We start from the raw sequence: 14,119 nt of genomic DNA on the forward strand, positions 1-14,119 counted from the left end.
CATGACCAACAAAGAATGACTGTGGGGGCACATAATTCTGGAGCCACCAAGATGGCCAAGCCCATCCTAACTTCACAACCTGCTGCTGAGATTGTCCTAAGCTTCATGGTTATACAGTTCTCCAAAAGCTGTTGCACAGATAATCAATCAAAGGTCTGCCTCGGCACTGCTCCCCCCTCCCTTGAAGCCCAGCCTCTCACCTCGATCTTGGGCAATGCTTGATTGGTTCATAGAAGGATGCATGATGCTGTCCGACTGGCCACTGGGTGGCCGAGGTGGCATCTGGTTGCCTGCTCCAGACAGAGAAAGAAGTAAGCCAATTATGGCTAAGCCTGGAAATTCTAGCCAGAAGGTCAAGTTAGAACTGGAAATGGCTTCTGAGAAGGCCAAGAACCTCCCAGCATCCCATTCACAAAAGGATCCAGCAAAGGGGCTCCCACCTCCCTTCTTCAAATGCTGAAGGGAAACTCTCTGCCAGTGGAAGGCTGGGGCTCCCTAATACTGCTGGGGGCCAGTCCTCTTTCCCTCTCCCCGAAGGTCAGCACCCAAGGGTACCTGGCACTGCAGCAGGCGAGAGTGGTCCTGAGCGAGACTGAGCAACACTGGCAGGAGAGCCGACTGGGGACGGGGAGGGGCCTCGGATGCCAGGCAGGTGAGGGGAGGTATGGGGAGAAAAAGGAGACTGAGCTGGATTACTCTGCTCCCCTTGGCTGCTTGAAATCCCTGATGTGCTCACTCCAGGGCTCAGAGCTCCTTCTGTCCCCATGGGGAGATCGTCTATTGAACCAGACAGATCCTGGAACATACAGACAAGGACATGGATTAGCAGTATTAGGCAGAAAGATTCTTTTTTCAACAATCCTACTACATGATCAACATTTTTCTTAAACAACCCAAAGTAAATATACTGCACACATTTATGCAGTCGTGATACTATAGCTTACATACAGCAAACTCTCTATTAAGGGCCAGAGAGAAAATACTTTAGACTCTAAAGGCCACACAGTCTTTGTCACAACTATTCGACTCTGCCACCAGAGTGCAGAAGCAGTCACAGACAACACATAAACAAATGGATGTGACTGTGTTCTAACAAAACATTATTTATAAAAACAAGTAACTAGGGACTTGCCTGGTGGCGCAGTGGTTAAGAATCCACCCGCCAATGCAAGGGACACGGGTTCGAGCCCTGGTCCGGGAAGATCCCACATGCTGCGAAGCAACTGAGCCCACGTGCCACAACTACTGAGCCCACGTGCCACAACTACTGAAGCCCGCATGCCTAGAGCCCGTGCTCCGCAACGAGAAGCCACCGCAATGAGAAGCCTGCGCACCGCAACGAAGAGTAGCCCCCACTCACCGCAACTAGAGAAAGCCCACGCGCAGCAACGAAGACCCACGCAGCCATTAATCAATTAATTAATTAATTTTAAAAAGTAACTAGCCCACAAGCTATCGTTTGCTGACCCCTGGTCTATCTACCAGAAGCACATCTAGTACTTTCATGTTCTTTCCCAGCCCCAACTTCTACAGTCATAAGAGAGCAGCTCTTTCAGTGAGCCTTTAGTTCTTTCCCAACGGGGAAACTTAACAAAACACTGCCAGGACAGCATCAGGAGCTATAAGAAAATGTTAACAAGTTTGGGCAACGTTCACAGATCCCCTCTCCATCAAATTATTATAACCTACATTTACCAAGAACTCACTCCAAGTTACCATACTTTAAAACATAAGGGGTAGGAGGTAAGAAAGGGATATATTGCACAGACAATTCTTTAACTGCCAAGAGGGTCTGGAACTACATTCCTAACACCTGGCCAACAACAGGGATGAACAAATGTTTGCCAACTGAACAAACCCAGTTTTTTTTCCTAGTTTTAAGTTTTTCAATGAGAATTTGGTATTTATTTGGAGGTTGTGCTTGTCTTGAATTAATCGGTAAAGAGTTCACTCTAGGTCAGTAAACCCCAAGATTAGCAATCAGGAGCTCAATATGAAAAATACTTTAAAAAAGAAAAAGGGACTTCCCTGGCAGTCCAGTGGTTAAGATTCTGCACTTCCACTGCAGGGGGCGCGGGTTCGATCCCTGGTCAGGGAACTAAGATCCCCTGTGCCGCGTGGCACAGCAAAAAAATAAAAAGAAAAAAAGAAGAGTATTCACCCCAGGAAATGCACCCCCAACCCACCCCCAGCCCCAAGTTCACTCTCTAGCAATACCATGGGCTCAACATCACGCATTAACTTCAGGCTAGGAACTAACTGTACCTTGAAGAAAGAATGAAAGCTTTGGGTACGGGCTCAGGTCTGTGAAAACCCTAATACTCAAATAGTTAAGAAAAGAGTTCTCTTAAAGAGACACATCTGAAGAGGAAGGAAATCCAAAATGGCCTGATTTGAGTCTATTCCTATTCCCACAACAAGCTCACCTTGGAAAGATCAGTTCGAGGTGTTTCTGACCCTGGAGTTGGACAGTAACATTGGAGATCAAAGAGCACCTCTTAGGCTCTCCCCTAAGTATCCAGGTTGGTTGGACCTTTTGCAAACCAGTTGGTTATTTCACTAGGCTGGGAGTATTTCTGCTGAGTTCTGTGGGAACAAAGCTTGCCTTGAAGGCAAGGCAGGTAGGTAGGTGTACATCTGTGTCTGTGTTCAGCTCTCAGTGTTAGCTGAGAAGTCAGAAAATGCTAGCTTTCCTACAAGAAGCAGACCCAGTACACCATAGCATGCTTTCAAACTGCAACTAGAATTAGTCCCAGCATGGAAGAGAACTCAAGAAGCCCTCCTCTAGGTAACACCAGAGGGCTTCTTTCCTCTCAAAGGACTAAAGTACCTGGAGCTATGAAGAGCCCTGAGTTCATCCCGAGAGAGGAGGATTCCTTCCCCACGTTGAGGGCTAAGCTGTACCAGGAACACCTAGCTTCTGAACCAAGGAGAGTAAACTCAAACAGGCAGCAAGATGACAAGAGGAGCCAACTGTGTAGGCCAGAAAAGGCCTTGAAAGCCACTTGTTAAGCCCTAGTTTATAACAGAAACCACAGCCCAATGCTCTGTTTTAGGGACCAGTAGCTTTCCTCAGCATTCCCTCCTGCTGTCTCCATTCCTTACCAAACCACCAGCTTCTAGTAATAAGAGCTACTTGCTTAGAGGAAAAAGAAATCAGCATATTTTGGAACAGAACAGGAATTGAAGGTCTATCCATAAGACAAGAACTCTTCAAATGGCCTTGAAAAATTAAGTGTTTTAAACATTTCTGTCTTTGATTAAACAAGTAAAACATGAACATCCTCATGGTAAAAACAGTTCAGATAGTATAGGTAAACTTAAAGTCCCCTTTGCTCTCTCTCTGCTGCCTTCAATAGAGGAACCCCTATGCCATCTGGTGTACATCCTTGGATACCTCCTGAGGAACTGAGGAGGAAAAAAAAAGAGGATGTTCAACCTCACTAACCATCAGGAAAATGCAATTCAAAACCACAATAAGCCTCACGTCTGTTAGGATGGCTATTAACAAAAAGACGAAAAGAAACAAGTATTGTCAAGGATGTGGAAAAAAGGGAACCCTCACGCACTGCTGGTGGGAATATAAATTGGTGCAGCCACTATGGAAAACAGTATGGAGGTCCCTCAAGAAAAAAAAAAAAAAAAAAAAAGGAACTACCACATGATCCAGCAATTCCACTTCTGGGTATTTATCCGAAGAAAACCAAAACACTAACTCGAAAAGATACATGCACCCCCATGTTCACTGCAGCATTATTTACGACAGCCAAGGCATGAAAGCAACCTAAATGTCCACTGACAGATGAATGGATAAACAAAATGTGGTGTACACATACACACACACACACACAGATGAATATTATTATTCAGTCATAAAAAAGAATGAAATCTTGCCATTTGTGACAGCATGGATGAACCTTGAGTGCACTATGCTAAGTGAAATAAGTCAAACAGAGAAAGATAAGTACCGTATGATCTCACTTACATGTGGAATCTAAAACAAAACAGAACAAAAATCAAGCTCACAGAGAAGATTGGTGGTGGCCAGAGGTTGGGGGGAGAAATCAGAGAAGGGGGTTAAAAGGTACAAACTTCCTGTTATAAAATAAATAAGCCATGGGGGTGTAATGTACAGTATGGTGACTAAAGTTAATAATACTGTATATCTGAAATCTTTAAAAAGTTCTCATCACAAGAAAAAAAAATTCTGTAACTATACAGGTGATGATGTTAACTAGACTCACTGTGTTACTCATTTCGCAATATATACAAATACTGAATCGTTATACTGTACACCTGAAACTAATATCATGTTGTATATCAAATATATATCAATAAAAAAAAATAAAAGGAAAAAACCCCACCAACCCCTGCTATAGGGTCAGGGCGGGGCCTACAGATGCTCCTTCAGCCACGCATCTGTTAAAAACCAGGCTCTCCACAGATACACAAGCAAACGTCCTAGCCCAGCTGAGGGATCCCAGGAGCCTGAAAAAAACACTGGCAGCCCCTGGGGTTGGGCTCTCAGGACCCTGGAGGCACCTGTGGTGGCAATGTGGTAGCTTCCTTCACAGAGGCATTCTGAGGAGAGCTGTCAGTTTTGGTAAAGTGCCCTGAGCCTCATAGAGAAAAAGTACTAAGTAAACCACTGTCAACAGCAGTCCACGTGGGCTGGGATGCCTGGGCACAGAATAACCGGAGGGGAAGAATCAGCATTAATCTTCTTATCTCTCTCATTTGGTTGGTTTGAAGCCAGTCTCTCAAACTGTCATTTTCATCAGATGGCAACTGGTCAGCATGGGGGGAGGTGATTTAAAAAAATATTAAGAACCAGAATGTTAGCATAGGAAGTAACAGATCATTTATATTAATACTAACAGTAACTATCATTTGAGCATCTACAATGTGTCAGGCATTTTATGGAGTTACTTAATTTTCTACAATTCTTGGAAGTAGGTACCACCACCACTAACATGTTGAAAAGGAGCAAGCGGATGCTGAGAGACGGGGTTACATGCCCAAGCCATCCAGCCAGTAAGTGGCAGAAATTAGACTTTGAACCCAGATCTGCTGAACCCCAAAGCCTATGTTCTTTCTCTTTCCACTATGCTGTGATACTATATAGACTGAGGAAAAAGCATCATACCCTTGAGTTAGGAGAGCAAAGCCCAGCTCTTGGTACTTATCAGTTGTGACCTCGGGCAAGCTAGCAACAAGCTGGGCTTCAGCTTTCTCACTTATACAACAAAAGGACTGGACAAATCTGAGTCTGTTGACGCCCCTGTGGCATCTGCAAGAAACTCTACCGGCACCATATAGTCAGGGCCATATGGAAAATGCAATACCAGCAGCAATACCCTGAATGAGAGATACAACTACACACAGCAGTATAAGATGTGAGACATACCCATCAATCTGAGCGGCTAATCACAGTAAATGTTTTTATTGGGAAATGAGAGGGAGTGGTAAAGGCAGAAGACTCCAAAAGAAGTCTCCCTCCTCTATCTACATGAACAGATATTGCTCTGAACTCCAGGTCCTTTTATTGCACAGGACACACCTCTGCTTTCTACCCTACAAAAAGCCAGTTTTTCAGGTCTTTTGTTCCACAAAAAGCCGGATGTCTGGTTGTTGAGTCAGACTTCAATGTGCCTAACAAGTACAGCTTTCTACAGCACACATATCACACAGACAAAGTTCAATCAATCCAAGCCCCTATTCTCTCTCCCTGGTGGGGCGACCTTTAGCATTTCAGGACTCAGGTTCTCAGTTCTCCCAAAAGAGCCCACCTAACAGGTGTCTTCTAGGAGGACTGCTGAAAGAATTGTAGCAATGCCCTGTAAGTGGAAAGATCTCTTTTCCCGGGCTTGCATTCCTCCAAGCATAATCCTGCTGAGAGATAGGAGGTGAGGATCAGCCCACTCAGTGCCCTGCCAGTTCCAAGGAAGCAGCAGGGCCAGGGAGAATTTCCTCACGTGTTTCCAACGTGTTTCATGCATTTTATTGCTCATCTACCATGCAGATCAAAAGCGCTGGAGCAGGTCCAACTATTTCACACAGAATCTCACACTCCAGGCTGGCTACAGCCCCGAAAGCCTTCGTTTCTTCACTTGAAATACTGCCCAATGTTATTTTGGGATGTGACCTGATAGAGGAAGCCCATAGGGATTCCATGACGATAACTGTTCCAGCTGTGATTGGTTGCCCAGCCCCAGCGAGTGCCAGCATGGGTCTGTCAGGCTCTGCTGACAAAGAGAACTCAGCAGCTAACACCTCTTCACACCACAACAAAATCATGCCCGAAATCACACAGTCCATACCTCACTGGGGGTGTGGGGGGGGTTGGGGGGTGTTTGCAGTGCTCTCACAGGAAGAGCTACAAATTCTAACATGAACTGGCTGCCTGATTAAGTACATTTTCAAGCAGGAAGATACCAGATCAGGGTTACAGAAGGGGGGGGGTTAAACAATCTTCTGACAGAGACTCACAAGGATGACATCAGCTCATTTTGCTGAGCAGATTAAGCAACATCAATAAGGAAGTCTAAAGAACGAGCTCATGGCAATGCTCAGATTCAGGGTTTTCTCATAAATTTGGCTGAATCCTCGAGAAATAGAGCTTTTGTTAACCCCCAGATGGAGTCCTCATATTCCTTCAGTTGTGAAGAGCTTTTGCAAAGTTGTGCTGACTACTGGCAGGGAAACCATCCACCCCAGGTAAATTCTACACACATACTTGCTTAGCCTAACAGATCCACGGTCACTGTGGGAGGCTGCTCCCAGGCTGGAGAATGGGAGGAAATCCTGAAGAACACAGAAGAGGTTGGGAAACTTAACCTTTGATGAAAGGCAGATGGTAGGAAAGGAGGCAACAGTTTTAACAAACTTCAAGGAAAAAGACAAACTTAATTACTTCAGAACTACTTAAGGCAAATAAATTTTGGGGAGAGCTGATTTTTTCATAAAGCCTTCTTTAAGCAACATATTTGTCAAGGGTCAGGGGAGGAAGAGGCTACCTCTATCAAACACTCACAAAAAATATTCAGTACAATAATTCTCTCTTTCTTCTCCTCAGTCTTTGCTAAATGGAAAGATGGGCGATCTGACCCACCCAGGCTAGAAGGGACTCCAGAGTTATAGGACTGCTGCTCTGTTGTTCTAATAAGTGGTCTTAGTCCAAGAGACTAAATGCCATCCCTCCCTTGAGAGCAGGCTAGCGGTGCTGGCGGAAATGCCAAGAACGAATCAACACACAGAAGAGGCTGCCTCTTACTTCCAAGTCAGGATTTAAGCAGGTGGTAAGGAAGGGGAAAGAAAAGACACAGAGGCTGGCAACTATCCTTGCAGCTTCGGACCAAGCGCCATCTCCTGCCTGGACTACACTCACCGTGTGGGAGAGAAGAAACTGCTCTGGGAGAGGCTCAGAGAACTCGTATTTCTTAACCCCCCACCCCAAGTCCCCCAAAACCCCTCACCAAACTCCCACTTCTCTTTTTCTACAAGCTTTTATTTTGGCGATGATGAATCATTTCTTCTTGGTACCTTCTGGCTGCCTGGTGGGAAATGCACAGTAGAGAAAGGTCAGACTCTTCTTGTCTCCAGAATGCTTTTCAGGGGCCCACTTCCAAGACGAAATCCCCTACACATACGCATCAAATTTCATAAAGAAAGCTCTGGGAGACCAAATCTCCAAATTCAAAGGATGTTGGAAAGAGGAATAAAGCAAGTCCCTTCGTGTCTCCCTCTTTAAGGGACTCAGAACTGACACGAATACGTGAGTATCATGTGTTCAACCCTAAGGTACGTGGCTGTCTCACATTTCATTCTCACCATCTTCTGAAGTAGGTATCATCCCCATTTTAACAAAGCAGCAAGAGGCTCAGGAGTTAAATGACTTACCCAAGGAGAGAAAGCTATTAAACAGAAGAACTGGGTCTAAACCCATATTTTTGATTCCAAAGCCTGCACTCTTTCCACCATAAGGTGGAAGTTTGCCACTATCAAAGGCTAGGCTCCATGCTCCAAACAAGGTGAGGCAACAGTCTGTCTCCAGACACAGCAGGTGATTAGCTACATGACTCTAAGAGGCTAACCTCACTAGGCATCACTTAGTTCTTCTGCAGAAGGAAAGAATAAAACTAGATAATCCAACTCTATAAGTCTACAATGCTATGTGTTCCTCTCTTTCCTAGCCACTCTTCCTTATAAATCACTCTTCCTTTCTAAACTTTCTTTCATGGTTATTTCAAGTCAGCCCTGTCACCTATAACTCACTTAATCTAAACCTACTTTTTCTATACTAAAGGGTAGAGTACTTTTCCTCACCTCTGGGTCCTTAGAAGGATACTTAATGTACAGGGGTGAGGAGGGAGGAGAGAGTGACTTAGAATCTAGGGAGATAAGCAGGAAGTTAAGTCCCATGAAAGTAGGTGTCTGATCTTTGCTGGTATTCCTGTGCCCTAATCCTATTACCAAGCATAAGGGTGTGGCCCAGAGAGAGAAGTCAAAACACTCCTAGCCTCTAGGCGGCCTCATCTCTGGATAATTTCACACTTTCTTCCTCACCCAGCCCTGCAGCCACCGTTGCAAACTGCAGAACAACTGGGTCTTGTTTAGGAGCCCCAACTCCCGAACTACTCCTTTCCGGGGGCATGAGCCAAGCAAGCTTCAACCCCCTGCCCACAGCCGTGCTCCAACAATGGGGTAACAGAACTCTCCTCTAACACAACAGCGTAGCCCATTTCCCAGCTATCAAAGAGAACTGGGTGGGAAGAACAGTTGCTTGAAGTTGCACTATAGGTGTAGCAACTATAGACTAAAATTGTTTTCTGCCTTGGGATCTTCAAAGATGAGAACAGCTTTGTGGGGGCAAAGCCTCCACAATCACAGTATAATTACCCTGACCCCTCACCCTTGCTCCGCAGGCAGAGCCCAGAGTCCCTTCAAGATCCTCTAGACCCAATGTTCAGGACTGATGGTACTGTGCTGAATCTGCCTTTTTCCTCATTAGCCCGAGGAGCTATATTCTCCTATGTTATTAGTGACCAGAAAAATGCTAGGCACACAAAAGACTATAAATGCTTGATAAATATTACTCAAAAGCATCCTCTTTAGACCCAATCTCTATTAGTCTCTTTCCTTTAACAGTCATTCCCCTACCCTAACCCTGCACACCTCCACTCTAGACCTCCACAATGAAGGAGAGACTCCTGGGTGTTGTCATCAGGGGAACTGACTCTCCTGCCTAAAACTGAGAAGTGCAATCCTGAAAGGGCCTCAGCCACTTGATAAGAGCTCTTGATAGAACTGCAGTGCAGGGAAGGAACGTCTGGCAAGGAGGCTGTCGGGAGGCGGGGCTCTGTGTCACTGGAGAAATTTCAATCTAATTACAAAAAACAAGAACCTGCTGTTCTAATCCACCTCAGCAAAATCTCTTGAGGTAGGTCTGACCCTTTGGGTGGAGGCTGAGGGCGCTGCTGAGGTAAAAAGCAGGGAGAAGAAAGAGTGTTGGGCTGCCGGCATTCCTGCAGTGGGCGCCCCTTCAAACAGCAGCTCGGCCACTGCAGCAGCCATTGATTTTCCAGGGGTCGATATTCTGCTCCCACAGATCTGCTCGGCTAGAGGTTTAATCACATTGAGTGCTTCTGCTCAACATCTCCCTTGCACCTCCCCCTCCCCAAGCCAATAAAACAAACACCAAAAACACAGTAAGAGTTGGCAACAGATAGATGGTGTTTCCCACAGCTGGCCCCTAAACCCAGAAAAATTGTAAGCACCAGCTCAAGGGAACCAAAGCTACATGGGCAATCCACAAGAAGCTGCAGGGGCAGACCCACAGGCCCCAGAGAACCTTTTAATCCATTGCCCAGCATCCCCATAGAGACCTTTCTAATAATTCAGATGTTTTACATAAAAAAATCCAGATTCCCAACTTGTGAAAAGAATAGATCCTAGAACTCCCAGAGGCGCTGATCGATTGAAACCTTGCTTTCTAGTTTGTCACAGACCCCACCAGGTCTGTATAATACCCATGTTACCTACCTGACCAGCCTTCTGACACATACCCTTCCCCTGCCAAGGTTTCTCACTTAGGCATTTCTCATTAGAGAATGTCTCATCTAGCCAGAAACCACCTCTTGGCCAGAAGTGTACAGAGTGTTGTTAAGGGTCACTAGCTGCTAAGACTCAAATCTGAAAAAAAATGAAATTAGGTCAGAGCTGGGCCTGAGTTAGAGCAGTCAAGATCAGTGCATATTTATGGAATAGGGCTATTCTAATCCCAGCAGGAAATGAGCACTGTAAAGCTAGAGAAGGCAAAGAAGTTAAGAACCCCCTACTTTCTCCAAGCTTGCATTCCCTGTCAGGAAGGCCAACCACACAGACCATGTTCCATCATGATCATCAGCTTGGATCCTAGAACTTGAGTAAGGAGAATAGGAAAAGGGGGAGAGGAAAGGAACACAGAAAAGACGGCAGAATTCTAGATCTGAGAAGTGTAAGGGGGAGGGGTACTGCCTTAGGCTTCACCTCATTTGGCTGCTCCTCAGAAATACAGCAACCAGAAAGCAAGGAGGACGTAATGTGCACAAGTAGGGAAGGGAAGGTTGGCACTGTGCTGAACACAGCGTAGACCAAGGTCTATGGGGCTGGATGGCCTCCTTGGTTTGATATTTAAAGCCCTAAATTTATATTTGCCAGTGGTCTTCCCTACCATGACCTACGGGTCTAGATAAAATCCAAAGATTTGGGGGGAGGGGGTGGAACAAACAAATCTGAGAGTGGGAAATGGATAGAATCCTAAACCAGAAAAGACAGCCCTGAAGGCCTTTAAAACCAAAAAAAAACAAAAAAAAAACAACAACAACTCTGTACATAGGGAAAGACATAGTCAAGTCCTAAAAGCAAAAGACGAGGAGGGAAAAAAACGAATATTCTTGATGACAGTTCCTCTGAATACAGATGCAGTGAATTTATTTGGAACTTGGTTTCTCTCCTACCTTCCCTCAAATATCAGGAAATTACCTTCACTCATCTCAGTAAACAACAGTCAATATTCCTCCCACAACACAGCTGGCCTTAAGGGACAGATTTGCTCTCAGTCTGAACCTTCAACCTCTAGTTCCCACCTTCAACAAGGCATGGCTTCTTAGCTCCCTTGGGAAAGGTCAATGGGAAGCAAGCTAACAGCTTGGAGATGAGCTCCGCCTCACGGCAATCAGAGATGATATCACAATACCAGCCAATTCCATGCTGACACCAGGTGGGGAGGAGAAATAGGTTCTGGCCACGGAAGTAGATGGAGCAAGAGATCAAGCACTGGCCCCCAAAGGGATAGCACCAGATCACATAACAGTTTCATCACAACTTTCAGGCAGAACACCAAATATCTTAGAAATATGAGAAAAAGACAACAGAGCTGATCCCATGCTTGATTTACCAAGTATGTTAACATAGTTCACACCTATGGGCCCTCCTCTCTGGACCAAGATTCTCACTCTGGTGCAGGGGGGCCCTAGGGGTTTCTGTAAGTATAGCATTTCTGGGAGGACTTTGTTCAAAAAGCCCAAGCTACCCCTCACCCACCTTCCCCGGAAAGACAAGAAACAGCTTGGCAATCCCAAATCTAGGGGCTAGCTTTTGGATTTTGGTTGGTCTTCTTGGAGAAGGACAATGGCAGAACCAGGGCATGTACTTCACCAAGGTAGTCTCCCAGACAGCTCTGCAGGTTATAAAAGCACTAACAAGAGAGAAGGAGAAGGGGAGATAGATGGAGGAAAGCTACTGTCACCTAGGCAGCTGAGTTCATCCATATGTTGACTCAGGAATTTCAAGAAATTCTAGCTTTTGAGGTTTCTTCCTTCCAGAGTAAATGCTTCCTACATCTTCCTATGGAGGAGACCCAAATCCAGAAGGTACAGTATCACTACCTTTGCCTAGAAGTCTCAACCCCACATCTCTCCATACCTCCTCCTTCCCTTTCCCCAAAGAGAAGAGAATATGGAAGACAAAGTCTGTTTTCTTTTTTTTCTTTAATTAATTAATTAAGTTATTTATTTATTTTTTGGCTGCGTTGGGTCTTCGTTGCTGTGCGCGGGCTTTCTCTAGTTGCGGTGAGCGGGGTCTACTCTTTGTTGCGGTGTGCGGGCTTCTCATTGCGGTGGCTTCTCTTTGTTGCGGAGCACAGGCTCTAGGCACGTGGGCTGCAGTAGCTGTGGCTCACGGGCTCTAGAGCACAGGGTCAGTAGTTGTGGCGCACGGGCTTAGTTGCTCCGTGGCGTGTGGGATCTTCCCGGACCAGGGCTCGAACCCGTGTCCCCTGCATTGGCAGGCGGATTCTTAACCACTGTGCCACCAGGGAAGTCCCCAAAGTCTATTTTCTGAATATGGCACTCTTCCTTCCCTTAAAGGAGCTTTTTACTCACCCTTTATAGGAGTTTGTCCTAATAGTAAAAGCAATGGGCTTTCACTATTAGGGAAGCCCACGTTCTCATTTACTGAATGACCTTGGGCAAGTCCTTTAACCTTTCTGGGTCTTGGATTCCTCATATATGTAAAGAGTGGGGTGAGGGGGGATGGTGGTGTTTGTGGTTAGTGTGGTGAATATTCTGTGGAGTAGCTCATGCTAACTTCATTCTACTCTTTTCCTAATTACAGAGGTTAAAAAGCTAAAAACTACATTTCCCAGAATCCCTGGAGATGGGTTTTGGCTATAATTCAGGTTCTGCTAATTAGAATCAGACTCAAGATTAGATCAAAGTATGGCAGTGATCATACTTCTGTCTCCTTCACTTGTTTCTACAGGAGCATTTTGGTTTCATCTTCCAGTTAACTGGGTGCTGGTTCTGGTAGCAGCAGCTACTGCTTCTTGATTCCAGCTTACTGACCCCTAGATAGCAGATTTAGAGCACTCAATCTGATAGTGACTCACAAGCAGGAGTTCCCTTGGTGGGTCAAATCTAGGTCTAGATCCCGATTCCTGGAGGACGAGCCTAGAGCATACTCCCTCAATCCTCCTAACAATTTTTAAGTCCAATTCCCTATATTAAATCCTTCTCTATTAAACATACCTAGGGTTTAGCATGGCCTAGGTTCGGTGTAGAAACCACTCTATCTGACACAGTACTGTCAGATGATCCCAAGAGAGTAGTTGTGAAGGAGAAAGAAGAGAATTATTCACAAAGCATATTCCCTGAGTCAGAGTCTTCTGGGGAAAAATGGGCAAGATGGGGAAGCCTAGAACTTTAAAATACATTTGCCCAAGACAACCTCCTTCACTTCTTCCCCTTTTACAACCTTCCTGTACTTTCTCCCTCCCACTCTAAGCTCTGAGGGGTGTTGAACTGCTCACATAAGTTGGAAGGTTGAGTCAGCACATGCTTTCCTTTCCACCCCTATATTCTCTGTAAGCTTTTACTCTGCTGAGGATAGCATTACCTGCCCAAGCCCAAATAAGTATTCTCTGGGCTTGGGCTAGAAAGGGTACCAACTGTCTTCCTCAGCAGCAGGAAATATGTTTACATACTCCAGGTGGTAAAGAACCAGGGCACAACAGTCCTGACAGCCCTGCACTGCTAATGAGTGAAGACACATTTGGCCTACAAGATCCCAGTTTATCTTCTTATACCAATTTCTGGTTGAAGTAATGAACCACCAGCTTCCTGTAGCAGGACTGGGGACAAACTGAAAAACAAGGTCAAATCCAAGTTACATGCTTGGTGGGAATGGGGTACTTCCCACCAGTCCTCAGTAACGTTAACTGAGCCCAGGAGCCATCACACTAGACGTAAGGCTCAGTTAGTTTTCAGAATGAAGTTGTTCCGAAGAAAACAAAAGGTTCCAGCGAGAGGAATCTGTGTGAGACACACAGGCAGGAAGCAGAGCTGAGCCACCAGCAACTAGAATAGAAACAGGAAACGGGCCCAGGAACAAGCATACAGTAATCTGCTGCAAGCAGCACAGGCTCCAGCAGGCGCCAGGCAGTATCAGGGCCAATGCAGCGTGACTAAGATGGAGAAGCAGATTGGCTAGTCCTGCCAGAGAACCGGCGTTCTAGAGAAGGGACAGCTACTTGCACAGGGTACAAGCTGCTCTGAGCAGTCTGGGCAGATACGTGAGAGGG

The 14,119-nt window shown here is 45.7% G+C and overlaps 1 protein-coding gene across 2 annotated transcripts in view; it reads right to left on the reverse strand.

The window, feature by feature from the left end:
* Positions 1 to 14,119, reverse strand: part of ARID1A (AT-rich interaction domain 1A) — a 69,835-nt gene that overhangs the window by 17,416 nt on the left and 38,300 nt on the right. For both annotated transcript variants that reach the window (XM_061184687.1, XM_061184686.1), the window contains exons 5-6: positions 556 to 796; positions 201 to 290 (exon numbers count right to left, since the gene is read on the reverse strand). In XM_061184687.1, the coding sequence (XP_061040670.1) occupies positions 201 to 290; positions 556 to 796 (331 nt within the window). The remainder of the gene's footprint in view (positions 1 to 200; positions 291 to 555; positions 797 to 14,119) is intronic.

Source organism: Eubalaena glacialis, chromosome 3 (genome assembly GCF_028564815.1).
Source record: "Eubalaena glacialis isolate mEubGla1 chromosome 3, mEubGla1.1.hap2.+ XY, whole genome shotgun sequence".
In the NCBI taxonomy this organism is placed as follows: Eukaryota; Metazoa; Chordata; class Mammalia; order Artiodactyla; family Balaenidae; genus Eubalaena; species Eubalaena glacialis.